At 42.5% G+C, this 17,249-nt stretch overlaps 1 protein-coding gene across 1 annotated transcript in view; it reads left to right on the plus strand.

Moving 5' to 3' along the window:
• Positions 1–13,960: 13,960 nt before the first annotated feature.
• Positions 13,961–17,249, plus strand: part of LOC119789446 (calcium/calmodulin-dependent protein kinase type 1D-like) — a 59,579-nt gene continuing 56,290 nt past the window's right edge. The window contains exons 1-2 of the mRNA XM_038294323.1: positions 13,961–14,307; positions 14,410–14,589. Coding sequence (XP_038150251.1) covers positions 14,276–14,307; positions 14,410–14,589 — 212 coding nt within the window. The 5' untranslated portion in view covers positions 13,961–14,275. The remainder of the gene's footprint in view (positions 14,308–14,409; positions 14,590–17,249) is intronic.

A 17,249-nucleotide genomic window follows, 5' to 3' on the forward strand; every position in this document is an offset into this window, starting at 1 on the left:
GCTGAGCTGGGCTACTTTGAGATGTCAAATATTTCATTTTTATTGCGGGTGCTTTCTTATCACTAAGGGGCCTCAACCCTGCGTTGTCCTGTAGACCTCACTCCCATTGGCGCCAGCTGCAACAAATACACACACTCGCTCCTCTGCTTCTCTCCTCTCTGGCCTCGAATGGCTCTTATAACAGTATTTGGGAAAACAACTTTAAACTTATAAAACATTAACTTTATTTTATCTTATGATTAAAGCAGATTAATACACAACAACATAATGGAAAAATCACCTGGCCCAGGTGTTTGTATCACCTTTCCTGTCCTGACCCCATTATGTGGAGGCAGATCGCTGCTCAAACTGGTTCTGCTGCAGGTTTCGTTCAGTTAGAAGGGAGCGGTTCTTCTCTACTGTTGCCTTCTGTTCTGCTTCACAATGCTAGATTACTCATTCGTCCCCTTTACTCTGATATTCCTGATGCACTGCAGATTTACTCAGTGAGATTACCTCTTATTGGCTGACGTTTTATGATTGCACAGAGTCTGATAGTGTTTTCTTTGGGCAGAATATGAAATCGGACCAGTCCCTTTCAGACTGTTTGTTTTCTGCTGCCACATATGTAACCTGAACATGTGTTAGAACATGATACTCACAGCACAAAGGTCTCCACTAGTACAGGCACAGCAGATTTCTACCAACATCAATTCAGCGCAGGAGGAAGAACGACCTGTTCCCAATATGCAAACTGTTTGAAAAGTATTATTCCATAAAGCAATCCCTCATAAACAAACAGTGATGAATGCAATCCTTTACAAGCGTGTTCAAATAAATCACCTTTCCTTTATGCTACAACCACAATCTTCCGCGTAACAGGACAAAATAAGACAGAAAGTACAATAATACACAATTTTCTGTTTTTATGAAACAGCTGAAAAAATGGGTGGGTGTATTCCTACCCCTTCAATTTTTGCCTCTACATAAAATCCACTGCAACTAGTTTATTTCAAAAGTCCTAGAATAGGTAAACATGATCTTCATGAGTGCAATTTAAGATCAGTAGGAATCAAATTCTTCTGAGAAGGAAATGAGAAATAAAGCTCCTATAGACCAAAGCAGACAGGAACCAGCTAAGAGATAAAGCTGTGGAAGATTTTTTAAAGCACTTTTTCTGTTATAAAAACAATATGTCACACAGAGCTGTTCCATACATCAAGTCAGGGGAAATTACTTAGACTGGGTAAGGGGAACATTCATCAGTGAAGCAGCCATGAGGTGGATAGTGGCTCTGGGGGAGCTGCAGAGATCCACAGCTCAGGAGGAAGAGTCTGTAAACGACACAGATACGTGTGTTGGTAATAAATTCTGTTAAGTGCATCAAAGGAAGGATCCTTTGTGTTGTAGTCTGGTGATTCATGGATTCATCTCTCACAAATGATCAGCTCCTCCTACGCCTTTTTTTTTATGTCAGTTTGATTTCTGTCTAATGTGGCATCAAGCTTTCTTGTGCAGAATGCAAACCCCCAGACTAAATGAGCCCTCTTCCATTTCCTCTACTGTAGAGCCGCAGGAGAGGGAGCACTGTTGATGTTTTCTTACAAGTGCACTTTATTTTGATTAGTCAAAATGCTGAGATTTAAAATCTTGTTTAGAGTTTTGCAGCAAAACATGAAGCACCTAAAGAACGCAGTTTCTTAAAACTGGTAAAATTTAAACTCATATTAAACATTGGAATATTTTCCTCTTTATCCCTGCGGCATTGTTTGGGAGCTGGTGCGAATCTTCAGCTATGAGGTGCCCCCAGGGACATAAATCAGAATTAACTTGCATATACACATATTAAATTACACTCTTCCACATAATATACTGAAAACCTCACACAAACACTAGTAAAAGCTCTCACATAAACTAGTGAAAACATTTGCCTCTTATATAATCTACTCAAAAGCTCTCATACAAAGTAGTGAGAACTGTTCATATAAACTGGTGAAAAGCTTTACCTTTCATACACACTACTAGAAAGCTTTCATATACACTATTAAAAAGCTCTCATATACACTACTAGAACGCTCTCATATACACTACTAGAACACTCTCATATACACTATTAGAAAGCTCTCATATACACTATTAGAAAGCTCTCATATACACTACTAGAAAGCTCTCATATACACTATTAGAACGCTCTCATATACAGTATTAGAACGCTCTCATATACACTATTAGAACGCTCTCATATACACTATTAGAAAGCTCTCATATACACTACTAGAATGCTCTCATATACACTATTAGAACGCTCTCATATACACTATTAGAATGCTCTCATATACACTATTAGAACGCTCTCATATACACTATTAGAACGCTCTCATATACACTATTAGAACGCTCTCATATACACTATTAGAAAGCTCTCATATACACTACTAGAATGCTCTCATATACACTATTAGAACGCTCTCATACACGCTACTAGAAAGCTCTCAAACACACTACTGGAAAGCTTTCATACACACTATTAGAAAGCTAAAATATATGGTCCCCCTCCTTTAATTTAGGCAAACATTGCTCAAATATCACCGAATCCAGATGGTTTGTTGTTGATGAAGAGAGGAATAAACACAGTTTAAGATTTGCAGCTAAATTAATTTGTTTCCATATTATGGAACTGCTATCAGGCACTTCCCATCATCTTATATCAGTAATAAAAAATTATAAATACAAATTTGGTATTTGGTGACTTGACTTTTATTTCTGTCAGGCTGAAGTGAAAAAACTTGGAAAGAGACTGATTCTCTTGGCGTTTAAAATAACAACACAAAACAGCATAAGAAAACCGCATTTATTTTTTTTATTTTACAATTTTGTAAACAACAGCGGCTGATTAAATTAAATGTCTCAACCTTGTATAATGTTACGACTTTTTATTTAACCAAGAAATGATCCGAAAGGCCTGGGAAATGATCAGATCCGCTTATGTGGCTGCAATGCGCGGCGCGCTCCCGACACAGGTGGAACAGATTTTCACATGGGAACAGAATTTCGCACAACACCGGAAAAGGATCTCTGTTGAAGCATAAACATAAAAAATAAAGTCGAGTAATGCCCATGCTTCTGTGAGTTGTTTAGCGGATAGCTGAGCATGAATCAATAATTTTATTTGATACAATTTCGGCCGGAGATAGCACAAAATGTACGGAGCTAGCCAGAATGACCTCCGTTTAAAACAACTTCCGGTGTAATGACGGTCCTTCCTGTTTCACTGAAACACCTTCCGTTTCAACTGAAATCCGCTAATAGCTTTTCAGTAGTGTGTATGAGAGCTTTCTAGTAGCGTGTATGAGAGCCTTCTAGTAGTGTATATGAGAGCTTTTTAGTAGCATGTATGAGAGCTTTCTAGTAGCGTGTATGAGAGCGTTCTAATAGTGTATATGAGAGCTTTCTAGTAGCATGTATGAGAGCTTTCTAGTAGCATGTATGAGATCGTCTAATAGTGTATATGAGAGCTTTCTAGTAGTGTATATGAGAGCTTTCTAATAGTGTATATGAGAGCGTTCTAATAGTGTATATGAGAGCGTTCTAGTAGTGTATATGAGAGCTTTCTAATAGTGTATATGAGAGCGTTCTAATAGTGTATATGAGAGCTTTCTAGTAGTGTATATGAGAGCGTTCTAGTAGTGTATATGAGAGCGTTCTAATAGTGTATATGAGAGCGTTCTAATAGTGTATATGAGAGCGTTCTAATAGTGTATATGAGAGCGTTCTAATAGTGTATATGAGAGCTTTCTAGTAGTGTATATGAGAGCTTTCTAATAGTGTATATGAGAGTGTTCTAATAGTGTATATGAGAGCGTTCTAGTAGTATATATGAGAGCGTTCTAGTAGTGTATATGAGAGCTTTCTAATAGTGTATATGAGAGCTTTCTAATAGTGTATATGAGAGCGTTCTAATAGTGTATATGAGAGCTTTCTAGTAGTGTATATGAAAGCTTTCTAGTAGTGTATATGAGAGCTTTCTAATAGTGTATATGAGAGCGTTCTAGTAGTGTATATGAGAGCGTTCTAATAGTGTATATGAGAGCGTTCTAATAGTGTATATGAGAGCGTTCTAATAGTGTATATGAGAGCGTTCTAATAGTGTATATGAGAGCTTTCTAGTAGTGTATATGAGAGCTTTCTAATAGTGTATATGAGAGTGTTCTAATAGTGTATATGAGAGCGTTCTAGTAGTATATATGAGAGCGTTCTAGTAGTGTATATGAGAGCTTTCTAATAGTGTATATGAGAGCTTTCTAATAGTGTATATGAGAGCGTTCTAGTAGTGTATATGAGAGCTTTTTAATAGTGTATATGAAAGCTTTCTAGTAGTGTGTATGGAAGGTAAAGCTTTTCACCAGTTTATATGAACAGTTCTCACTACTTTGTATGAGAGCTTTTGAGTAGATTATATAAGAGGTAAATGTTTTCACTAGTTTATGTGAGAGCTTTTTACTAGTGTTTGTGTGAGGTTTTCAGTATATTATATGGAAGAGTGTAATTTAATATGTGTATATGCAAGTTAATTCTGATTTATGTCCCTGGGGGCACCTCATATTCAGCAGTCATTTAGCAGAAGGCAAAACGTTGCATCCTCCTAACATATTTTTTTAAACATATTTTGTCCGATTATAACCATGTTAGTCAATGTTTCTCACTTTATTCACAGAATTGTGTGAATTAAATAGTTTGTTTTTAAACAAAATAGCTAAGCCTCCTAATATAGTATTTTTTTATTTGACTATTATAATGATTAATTATATTTCCTTTGCGATTAGCGCACCTAAACTGTGGCACAATCTGCCCCTCGGTCTGCAGGTTCTCACTCTTCTGCACCTTTTTAAGTCCAGATTAAAGACAGATTTTTTAAACTGGTTTTTAATACTTGGGACACATTATTTTATAATTATGATTTTAGTTTTTTTTATTGCAATGTTTTTATCTATCTGTGAAATATTTTGGTCTTCCTGGTGTTGTTGTAAAGTGGTTTATGAATAAACTTTGATCTGATTTTCCTTGATCTACCATGATTAATTGTTTAAAAAAACATAACATTAAGGATAATTAGCTCTTTTGTTTTTGATGATATCAATGTGTGTATATGTTTAAACTTTCTTAGCTGTTATTAAAATAAGATGTTCTTATTTGACTCATTTTTTTAAACAAAATTGTTTCTGAACATCTTTTTTTTTTTACAATAAAAAGCTCAATAGTATATGAAAATTAAAGCTATTAATAGTAAAAACAAATCTGTAATAGACTATTGAGAAAAACAAATAAACAAAACAATAAAAAGACCAAAAAAATTTTTTAAGTAAGGGGCAGGGGCGGAGCTAGATGGGGGGCCAGGGGTGGCCATGACCACCCTTAGCCAATCATTGGCCACCCCTACCATGTTTTCCCTCTAATACAGATGATGGCAGCACTAATATTCTCAAGTGGAATATTCAAAACATTTTAATTTTTTATATATTAACAATTACTTGACAACAAAAACACTGTGGTTAATTATGCACATCATATACTAACATTAAAGATGATAAGTACAGAATTCCTGCTCTTTTCAGAAGTAGATTTTGTGTTTTATGGGGTAAGGAGAAAACTATGTGTCTGTTGGGAGCTAGAGAAGTACCACCTTCCTCCAGCAGAGTCAGCCGTGGATCCTCCTGAGCCGAGCCTTCAACGCACCTGTGGCTCGTTCCATCATCAGAGGATCCACAGTATAAAAGCTGTCTTCAGACCTTGCCTCGTCGCCGCAGTGTTGAATCTAGTTGGTTAGCACCTGAGCCAAAGAACCTTCTGAGAATCTTTTATTGCCCTCTGAGTTCTGCTAGGATTCTAATCCTTTTGTGTCTTTGTTTCCAGGAAACCAGTTTTTCTCTGTGAGCTCTGGATGAGCTTAGACTGCCGAGCCTGCCCTCTGAGCCAAACCCGAAGACTCTTCTCTGGATTTCCCATGCAGCTCTGGATTAAGAGCTGGAAACCCAAACCCAAGGTCTGTGCCCTCATCAGAAGTAAGACGCTGAAGCAGTTATTGGACTCTGCCGAAACAAACCTTCTCTGGACCCAACAGGTCCTCTCTCTGAGCTCAAACTGGAACCCTCAAGGTATTAATCTGAACTTCACAAACCCAAACCCAATTGCTCTCAAAGCTAACTGCTCTGTTATCTACAGAGACTCCAGTGAACCAGTCCCCAGGCCTGAACCAGTTCCAGTCAATATTCCATGTGCTTGTGAATAATAAACATTGTTAAACTTTTACTCTCGTTTCCGTCTCCGTGATGTTCTGCATAACTGGGTCTCATCAGTGAACCCATCATGACAGAACACTGCGGCCAAACACAAGGCCCAGCAGATCACCTCCGCCGTCGATTAGAAGAGCAGGAAGCTCAAATCCATGGACACGCTCTGGCTCTTCGTGAGTTAAATACCCATATTGAAATGCAGAATCAAATGCTTCAGGGTTATGCTAACTACATGAACAGCGCTAACGCCACGCCGGCGGCGCAAACATTTCCGGGTCCAGTTCCGCCTCCGAGGTCACCGGCAGTGACGTCATCACCTGAGTTCCGCCCAAGTCTTCCAGAGAAATTTTCTGGTAATATGAAGGACTGCAAGGGTTTTTTGTTTCAATGTCGCTTTATTTTTCAGAATTCTCCCAGCAGTTTTCCCACGGATTACAAGAAAATAACTTTCATTTTGTCCCAATTAACAGGAAGAGCCCTGGAATGGGCTCAGGCAAGGTTTGCCTCTGACGAAAGCCTCAGTTGTCAATATTCCGATTTTGTCTCTGAATTTTCTCAAGTTTTCAACCAAGAAACTGATCAAACCATTGACTCTCGTGCTCTCTTCAATCTCAAACAAAGAAGTTCTTCGGTGGCGGAGTTCTCCATCAACTTCCGGGTAAAAGCGGCTGCTTCCGGATGGAATCAAAGTGCCTTAAAAGGCGCTTACTTTATGGCTTTAAACGAAAGCATCAAGGATGAACTAGCAACCCTCGACGAACCTGCAACACTCGAAGAACTATCCGCCTTACAATTAAGTTGAATAACAGGATTCGAGCCAGAAACAGCTCCAAATATAGGAATCAGGGTTCCTTTGCCTCTGCCCCTGCTTCTAATAACGTGACTGTTTTTTCTGCTCCCACAGAACATTTGTCCAAGCCGAGACCAAAAACTCAGTCTCTCCCTTTGCCTGTTCAGGCCTCTCATACTGGAGAGACGGAAATTGAACCCATGCAGGTTGGACATACAAGGCTGACTCCTGAGGAAAGACAAAGACGTTTTCTGAGCAAGCTGTGCATCTACTGTGGTGAGAGTGGTCATTTGATTGCTTCATGCCCAGCTAAATCAAAAGCCGGGGCCCGTCAGAGGCTCTGAGGAGTCTGGCGGGCCATGTTAACTCTGAAAAATCTCCTCGTCTGATGCTTCCTGCCACTTTATTTTTCTCAGACCAGAACCTCTCTTTTTCTGCCTTCATCGATTCAGGCTGTGAACGAAACTTAATCGACTCTAATCTTGTCCAGCAGCTTCAAATTGAAACCGTTCCTCTAAACCAGCCTCTTTGTGTCTCTGCTATCGATGGGAAGAAACTCCACCAGGTCACCCATCAAACCCAGCCTCTCGAGCTACTTATCTCAGGTAATCATCGTGAAACCATAAAATTTTTTGTTTTTCCTTCCGCATGTTCCCCTCTGGTGCTTGGCTTTGAATGGTTGGAGAAACATAATCCCCATATTAACTGGACTGATCGTCATGTGGAATCCTGGTCTACCCTTTGTCATGAAACATGCCTCCGTTCAGCAGCTCCCGCTGTGGGGTCCCCTAGAGGTGGGGGGGAGATGGACTCTCCTGACCTTACTTCTGTCCCTTCCGAGTACCATGATTTGGCTCCTGTCTTCAGTAAGGTCAGTGCTACGTCCCTTCCACCACACAGACCTTATGACTGTGCGATTGAGCTATTACCTGGAGCACCCCTTCCCAGCAGCAGACTTTATAATATCTCCAAACCTGAACGAGAAACCATGGAAAGATACATAAATGAGTCTTTAGCTGCCGGAATAATTCGTCCATCTTCTTCTCCGTTGGGTGCAGGGCTCTTTTTCGTTGGCAAGAAGGACAGTTCTCTAAGACCCTGTATTGATTACAGAGGCCTGAACCAAATAACTATTAAAAATAAGTACCCTCTCCCACTACTCGCTTCAGCTTTTGAACCCGTTCAAGGGGCTACTGTTTTTACCTAACTCGACTTGAGGAACGCTTACCACCTTCTCCGAATTTGAGACGGAGATGAGTGGAAAACAGCCTTTAAAACTCCCTTGGACCAATTTGAATATTTGGTCATGCCTTTTGGTCTAACTAATGCCCCTGCATGTTTCCAAGCCCTGGTTAACGATGTTCTCAGAGACTTCCTGAATGTATTCGTGTTCGTTTACATTGATGACATACTCATTTATTCCAAGAACCATTCTGATCACAAGAAACATGTCAGCCTAGTGTTACAAAGACTACTGGTAAATAAACTTTTCGTCAAAGCTGAAAAATGCGACTTTCATCAGTCTTCAGTCACCTTTTTGGGGTTTGTGCTCGAGGGTGGGCAGATTAAACCTTCAGAAGATAAGATAAAAGAAGTCTTGGATTGGCCTGTGCCCGAAGATCGAAAGCAATTACAGAGATTCCTGGGTTTCGCCAACTTTTACCGGAGATTCATCAGAAATTACAGTCAAACAGCTCTCCCTCTAACCTCCCTAACATCAGTCAAAAGAGCCTTCCAATGGACCCCCGAGGCACAAGCTGCATTTGTTAAACTTAAAACTTTGTTATCCAGAGCTCCAGTGCTAATCCAACCCGATCCAGCTAAACAATTCATCCTCGAGGTTGACGCTTCCGACTCTGGAGTGGGTGCTGTATTATCACAAAGACTTGACTCAGATCAAAAGGTTTATCCATGTGCCTATTTTTCTCGCAGACTTTCCTCCGCAGAGCAAAACTACGACGTTGGAGACCGAGAACTTTTGGCCATAAAACTGGTATTGGAGGAATGGAGACACTGGTTGGAAGGAGCTGAGCACCCGATTCTTGTTTGGACTGATCACAAGAATCTAGCTTACATCCAATCAGCTAAACAAGCCAACCCTCGCCAATCCAGGTGGTCCCTATTTTTCTCTCGCTTCAACCTCATTATTTCCTACAGACCCGGATCCAAGAACGTCAAACCCGACTCTCTCTCTCGTCTTTACTCCGTTGATCAACCCGAGACGCCTGAACCTGTCCTACCAGCATCCTGCACTGTTGGAGTGGTTACATGGGAGGTCACCGATCTTATAAACTCAGCCCTGGCTTCTGAACCTGACCCAGGTAACGGTCCAGCTAACCGAACATTTGTCCCCTCTTCTGTTAGATCTCGCCTGATACAGTGGATGCATGCTGCCAAATTTTCCGCTCATCCGGGGGTGAGCAGAACAGTGGCTTTAATCTCTAGACGTTTCTGGTGGCCTACTCTACATAAAGATGTCAAGGAGTATGTCTTGGCTTGTGCTACCTGCGCCAGAAACAAAGCCTCCCACCAACCACCTTCAGGTCTGCTACATCCTCTTCCAGTCCCCTCGCGCCCTTGGTCCCTTATCGCTATCGACTTCGTCACTGGTCTACCCATCTCCCGAGGTATGTCTACAATCTTCACCATTGTTGACCGATTTTCAAAGTCCTGTCATCTGATCCCTCTTAGAAAACTTCCCACGGCTTTCCAAACCGCCCAGCTTCTGATCAAACACGTCTTCCGGTTACATGGAATCCCCCAGGAGATTCTTTCAGATCGCGGACCTCAATTCATCTCCCAAGTCTGGAAGGCCTTCTGCTCTGCTCTCAATTGTAAGTCCTCGCTAACCTCTGGCTACCATCCACAGTCTAACGGACAAACAGAACGAATGAATCAGCAGCTCGAGTCAACCCTTCGCTGTTTGACGTCAAGTAACCCCACCGACTGGAGTCAGTACATTACCTAGCTGGAGTACGCCCACAATTCCCTCAAATCAGCTTCCACTGGACAATCTCCATTTCAGGTCAGTCTTGGCTATCAACCACCTCTTTTCCCCGCAGACGAAAGAGAAATTTCTGTCCAGTACGTCAACCAACACATCCGTCGATGCCAGCGCATTTGGAAAGAAACCATCACCACTCTTAATCGCTCCTCCGAGACAACCAAACGCTTTGCCGACTCTAGGAGACGTCCTACCCTGGAATAGTCAGTTGGACAGGAGGTATGGCTATCCACACGAGACATCCCCCTCAAGGGGATGTCTCGCAAGCTTTCACCCAGATACATTGGTCCATACAGGATTACCCAGGTCATCAACCCATCAGCCATACGCCAACAACTACCTCCGACTCTCCGCATCCATCCCACGTTCCACGTCTCTCAGGTCAAACCAGTCATCTCGAGTCCCTTGTGCCCACCATCCGACTCCCCTCCACCCGCCCTGGAAGTCGATGGTCATCCCGCCTTCACCGTCTGCCGGATCGTGGACTCCCGTCGGCGAGGTCGCGGTTGGCAGTACCTCGTCAATTGGGAGGGCTACGGTCCGGAGGATCGCCAGTGGGTTCCTGGCTCCTACATCCTCGATCCTTCATTGATCGAGGAGTATGAGCGCTCTCTGCCATCGACGTCTTCCGGACCGCCAAGAGGCGGTCGTTGAGGGGGGGGTACTGTTGGGAGCTGGAGAAGTACCACCTTCCTCCAGCAGAGTCCGCCGTGGATCCTCCTGAGCCGAGCCTTCGACGCACCTGTGGCTCGTTCCATCATCAGAGGATCCACAGTATAAAAGCTGTCTTCAGACCTTGCCTCGTCGCCGCAGTGTTGAATCTAGTTGGTTAGCACCTGAGCCAAAGAACCTTCTGAGAATCTTTTATTGCCCTCTGAGTCCTGCTAGGATTCTAATCCTTTTGTGTCTCTGTTTCCAGGAAACCAGTTTTTCTCTGTGAGCTCTGGATGAGCTTAGACTGCCGAGCCTGCCCTCTGAGCCAAACCCGAAGACTCTTCTCTGGATTTCCCATGCAGCTCTGGATTAAGAGCTGAAAACCCAAACCCAAGGTCTGTGCCCTCATCAGAAGTAAGACGCTGAAGCAGTTATTGGACTCTGCCGAAACAAACCTTCTCTGGACCCAACAGGTCCTCTCTCTGAGCTCAAACCGGAACCCTCAAGGCAGTGGCGGCCGGCCCATAGGGGGCGCTGGGGCACCGCCCTCCCTGATAAGAAGAAAGAAACGTAAAATATATTTTTAGAAATTAACTCATAAATGTCAGTTTTACTCTCTAGACTGTGTACCTATAAGCAAAACAAATTATATAAACTACATTTCCCTATCTACTGTCATTAATTTGTGGATTTCCACAGACAGACTCCTACCGTCTCTGTTCTGGGGGCGCTGATCAGACTGACCCATATTTGCAGAGAATCTGTCAATCATGTACTATTGCTAGGTGAATTTAATGGCCAATCAGCGTCTCGGAACTTTATGGTATTGGGGCGCTGAAAATACTGCGCTTTAACAGGCTTCTGAACCCAAGCGCAGGTGCAGACAATTAGAGGGAAGATGGCGAATGTAACGAACGAGATGCAGCTTCCACCAAATTCGGTGAGATCCTTATTTATCTACCCGTTTGCCAGAAGAACATCCCTGTTGTAGGATATGAACATTTCATGTCATGGTTATTGTGACTGTGACGAATCCACCTCGTCGCTTAAAACAACCTCTCTAACTTTGCGCGCCACGCACACATTCCTGTTATACTGTGTTTGTGAGGACCAATACACTCGCGCTGAGACCAGTAGCTCCATGAACTTAAAACACACAAGCTGTTCCTGGTTACCTGCTGGCATATTGAGGGTGCACACTTAATATTTCAGTGGGGTTAGCCGTGTGTGTGTGTGTGTGTGTGTGGGGGGGGGGTGGGGTGGGGGGGGGGGGTGTGTACGTGTTTATGCTACGGGGACTTGTCATCTTCAGTCTGGCTGCGTCTTTGCTGGGTTCAAACCCACTTTGGTGTAATTGAATAAGTCAATGAATCTGTGTAAAAGAATTAAGTTGTAAAAATGATTTGTTTTTGTACATCAATTGTTTGTGGAGGTAATATATGGACAAAACTGATTAATGAGAAGAAATCAGAAATAAGAGAGCCTGATGTGAGGGGCTTAAACTATTTAATGAGGGCTGTGGGAAGAAAAGCGGCAATTTTTGTTTTCTGTTTCTTTGTTACATTGCTGGTAACTGGAGGGAGGCTGAGGCCCAGAGTATCTTGTACATGTTTAGTTTCTTTTGCATCCTGTTTTGAGTTTTTGAGCTCAATAAATCACCAACACCGGTAATCCGACTGAGACTGGATTCTTGGAGGCCAAAGAACCCCGTCACAGTGACCCAAATCATCACTGTTACTGTTATTATATAGTAAATTAAATCATTACTGTTAAATTGTATGTATTGTCCAATTGTTTATTTGAATTCTTATTCCGGATTAGTTGGAGACATACACTAGGCTATATCAGCCCCACCAAAAATATTTTTCACCAGCCGCCACTGCCTCAAGGTATTAATCTGAACTTCACAAACCCAAACCCAATTGCTCTCAAAGCTAACTGCTCTGTTATCTACAGAGACTCCAGTGAACCAGTCCCCAGGCCTGAACCAGTTCCAGTCAATATTCCATGTGCTTGTGAACAATAAACATTGTTAAACTTTTACTCTCGTTTCCGTCTCCGTGGTGTTCTGCATAACTGGGTCTCATCAGTGAACCCATCATGACAGTGTCTCTGCAGGTCATTTAAGAGTCTTCAGTAAAATTGTTGATAAATAACTATTTTAATAAAACTTATTAAATAATCAATTTATACAGATATTAGTACTTGTAAATATCAATTTTATGCAGAATGGTTATTGATAAAAGTAGGTAAGTAATGACACTGGAAAATATGTTTGCCCCAGAACTCAAACCTTAAAGAATTTTATCCACTATACCTTTTATCTAGAAAGCACAGATGTTTAAATATTTATGCGTCTATTTGGCTACGTTCACACTGAAGGCCTTGATGCTCAATTATGTTTTTTTTTTGTGAAATCAGATTTTTTTGCGTTGCCGTTCATATTTCCAAATATATGCGACTTGTATGTGATCTCCTGTGTGAACTACAGTCATACAACGCAAGTTTCCTGCATGCGCAGTAGCGGACGCAATGACGTCACAAGCCAGTGTTTATGGAAGTAAACATGGATGGTAGTGCCGGCGCGCATTTAGCGGTCTTTTCCAACCATAAAAACTCAATCTTTTCAAGGTGGTTAAGCATAAATACTGCTCTCTGCATCATCATCTGCCATGGTTGTTGTTTTTCTTGCTGCTTCTTCATAGCAAGACGCAGAATAGGGACCTTTGTCGGGTATTGATGACGTTCAGGTCGGATGAATCCGACCTGGCCGTTCAAACACAGGTCGCATTTGAAAAATTTGTATCGGATTCAGGACCAAATATCCAAGTGGCCTGGGTCACATTGGAAAAAATCGGATCTGCGTTGTTCAGACAGCCATGGAAAGATCAGATCCAGGAGGCATATGGGCAAAAAAAATCGGATTTGGGTCACTTCAGGCTGCAGTGTGAACTTAGCCTAAGTCAGCAAAGGTTGTAGGAAAGATAATTTGTCTTTATTTAGAAAATATGGATGCTGTGCTCATTAATGTTTCTTGTTATAGATTGAAAATGAATTTCTGGCGCCTATCAACTTTTGGCCACCCTTCATTGTACATTGGTTATTGCCTGGCCACCTTTATAAAAATTTTCTGGCTACGCCTCTGGTAGGGGGGACTGGGCCCTGGACCCCCATATCTCGTTGTTTCACCCCTGCTACTGAATCTGAGCCCAGATTGAAAGGAAATCCGCTGCGTTCTCATCAGACCGATGCGGAAACGCGTCCTGAAACAGTTTGGACTTTCCACCTCGCTCTGCGCTTTGGTGCAATGCGAACACAGCCACATAGTAAGGCGGAACCCTCCCACTCCTCCTATTGCTATAACAACCACAGGTCTGTGTGACTCCTCAGCGCAGCGGCTCCATCCTCCCAGCATCGCCGCGTCCCCGCCCCGGAGGAGGAGGAGGAGGGGAAGAGCCTGCATGTGTTTCCCCGGTCGGTGATGCGATCAGCGGGGAGGCTCTGGCTCAGGATCCGCTACGTCAGACAGATTAGTCTAATAACCTCTCTGGGTAGGACATGCCTCCCCCCTTTGGACTCGCTTGGCATGGGTGAGACAGACAGACAGACAGACATCCAGAGAGCTTCCAGACCCTCAAAAGTGAAGCACTTTTATTTTTCCTTTATTATTTTTTGGGGCTGGGTGACTCTAGTGTGGTGATCCTCCTCCAGAGAGCGGCGTCTCCTCATCTTTTCTCCTCCTCCCTCCTCTCCACCCCACCTCCTCCCCGGTGCGAAATGGCGCAAGAAAACGGCGAGTCCAGCGACGGCTCTTGGAAAAAGCACGTAGATGACATCAAGGACATCTTTGACTTTAAGGAAGTCCTCGGAACGTGAGTAAAGCGGCGGCTGCAGCGCGCAGATCAGAAAGTTTGCAGGCGGAGAACAATGTGACAGTGTGGCGTTTGAACGGAAACGACAGAGCAGAGACTCTGCACAGACTGACAGCTGTTGAATATCTGCGCCTTTTAAACTTCTCCTGCTCTCAAGCATACAGACATACTCGTATATATATATTTCTGGTCATTTCTCATTCATAAAGTGCGCCATTCCCACTGCTCTGTGCGTTTTCATTCAGAAAAAACAAAGAAACAAACAAACCGCAGCAGGTTGTTGTCAAGGATCAACTCAAGACTGAATCTCCTGCTTTGTAAACTGGCAGCCATTTATTTAACTGTGTCCTCTTTTGCAGAGCGGCTCCTATTTGCATAAACAAAATAGCAAATGAAAGCTAAATGTATGCATCATCTGCAGGAGATGTGGGGCTCAGTCACTTTTCTCTGCTCTTCAGGGAGCTGAGAAGCTTCATGTTTCTGATCCTGTCCTCAACTTTTTGTCACCACAGATTACAATATATTTAAAATTGGCATACATGTCACAAAATAATGAAACAAAGTGTGCGTAATCAGGATGACACCTGAACGCCCCATGTAGAAACATGGAGGTGGTTGCATCATCCTGTGGGGGGAGCTTTTTACAGTAGAAGCAGGGAAGCTGATGGGAGAATAAATGAAGTTTAAAGTCGTAGGGAAGTCATATTTAAATGTCAAACCATTCTGGCTTAAACATGTATATAATTAACCTGACTAACCTTCCGTTGAAGTAATTTTGGGAAGGGGCGAAAATACTGGTTAGCTGATTGGCCTATGTTGGTGATAGACAGGCCAAATAAACCAATCAGATCAATGAAGCATATGACGTACTAACAGAGCGAAGACGAAAACACAACCACAAGCCAATTGATTGATCAAACTCTTGCCGAAACCAGTTGGGAGAAGAGCAAAAACATCTTTTCCTCTGAGAAAAGCCTCCAGAGCAGTGTTTTGCTCTTCTTTCAGTGAAGAAATACTCTGTAATTCCGATAAAACTTGCTCGATAGCCATGCTAACGCTAGTTTCATCGGCTGAAGCCGCCATGTTCTTTAGACTGAACTGTCGCGCTTCTCGTCGCGTCACACCTCAACCCGCCTCAAAGCCAACGCTGATTGGACGTTCGTTTGGTGAACGGCTCCAAATTTTCTTTAACAGAGAGTCTCCAGACTGATTAGCAAGTGAAACCTTGAAAGCTCGCGAGATCAGGATGGTCTTACGAGGCTAGTATATAATGAAATTGTCCCAAAAGTTAGACATTTCTATAAAAAAAAAAATCCAGTCTTAAAATCTGTGGGGTTTTTTCCATTATCTAATGCAGGCCAGTTAGTTATACGTCAGCCTGAACACCTAAATTCGGCCAATCATATATCAACGCAAATCTTGACACTATTTGTTCATAGATCCTTACAATCTGTCTGACTGAGCTTGAGCTCTTTTGCAAATAACAATAAGCAATCTCAGTCTCTTGATCTGCCAAGCACATATAGACATTCGACACTCCTGAAGACGTTAAGGATTTAAGTTGTAGGGAAGTCATATTTAAATGTAAAATCATTCTGGGTTAAGCATGTATATAAATGTACTCTTCATCAGACTATATAGTCCCAAAATTAAAAAAAATGCAATTTAAAAAAAAATCTTGTCTTAAAATCTGTGTTTTTTCCCCGTTATCTTCTGCAGGCCAGTTAGTTATCCGTCAGCCTGAACACCTAAATTCAGCCAATCATATATCAACGGTCATCTGTCAATCAAATTTTTTCGGTCATAGCGTCTTGATTCCTATGTCGCAGCTAATATATGCACCGGTTGAAATAAGAAATAAGAATAATTTCCTTTCCCATTGAGTTGCGTCCCAGTGTTCACGGGGATGGACGTCTGTGTCTTCGGCAGGCGTAGAGCTAACAGAACTGGCAACGTTGCGAGGCAAGGGCTCAAACATGTACGGCTGGAAGCCTTCTACACCAAACCAAGCTTCTGCCGCCCTGGCGTCCTCTTCCACAACATCTTCGTCCCCGCTTTCCTCCTCTAAATAAAAAATGTATGATGGAGGAGACTCATCCACGACCTCCGACACTAAACTCTCCTCCTCTTGCATGTTTCCTCTGTCCATAGCGTTCCTTGACAGTGTCGTTTCTAAGTCACCAATTTAGTGCTACTTGGTCCCAATGGAATTTCCCATTGGGAACCTACTAGCACTAAGATGCTAACTGATTAGCAAGATGCTTCTGACAAACCGGCTACAACCAAACTTGCTTGCGAACCTTCCACCACAACAACCCCACCTCCTTGATAAACAACCAATTTCGGAAATTCAAATGTTGGAACAGCCGCTTCCCTACGACTTTAACACGAAGCACATGTGGAGGGTTTAAAGATTAGGGTGATGTGAAAGAGGCCTTCCAACCTCGAGGGCTTTGAGCTTATCAGCAGAGTTAAATGGTCAAAATACCAGTGAGGAAAAAAAAAAATCTGCAATTATAGGAAGGGTTTGACTGCTTCAATGTGAAGTCATTAAGAAGGCTTAAAAAAAAGTTTTGAAAACAGTTTGTTCCCATGTCTGCTGGTTTATCGTATAAAATAATCTGTTTGGAGCTGCAGGGTGACCTAATGTGAAAAGGCGG

This window comes from Cyprinodon tularosa, unplaced genomic scaffold, assembly GCF_016077235.1.
Source record: "Cyprinodon tularosa strain WSP-4 unplaced genomic scaffold, ASM1607723v1 ctg339, whole genome shotgun sequence".
Classification (NCBI taxonomy): domain Eukaryota; kingdom Metazoa; phylum Chordata; class Actinopteri; order Cyprinodontiformes; family Cyprinodontidae; genus Cyprinodon; species Cyprinodon tularosa.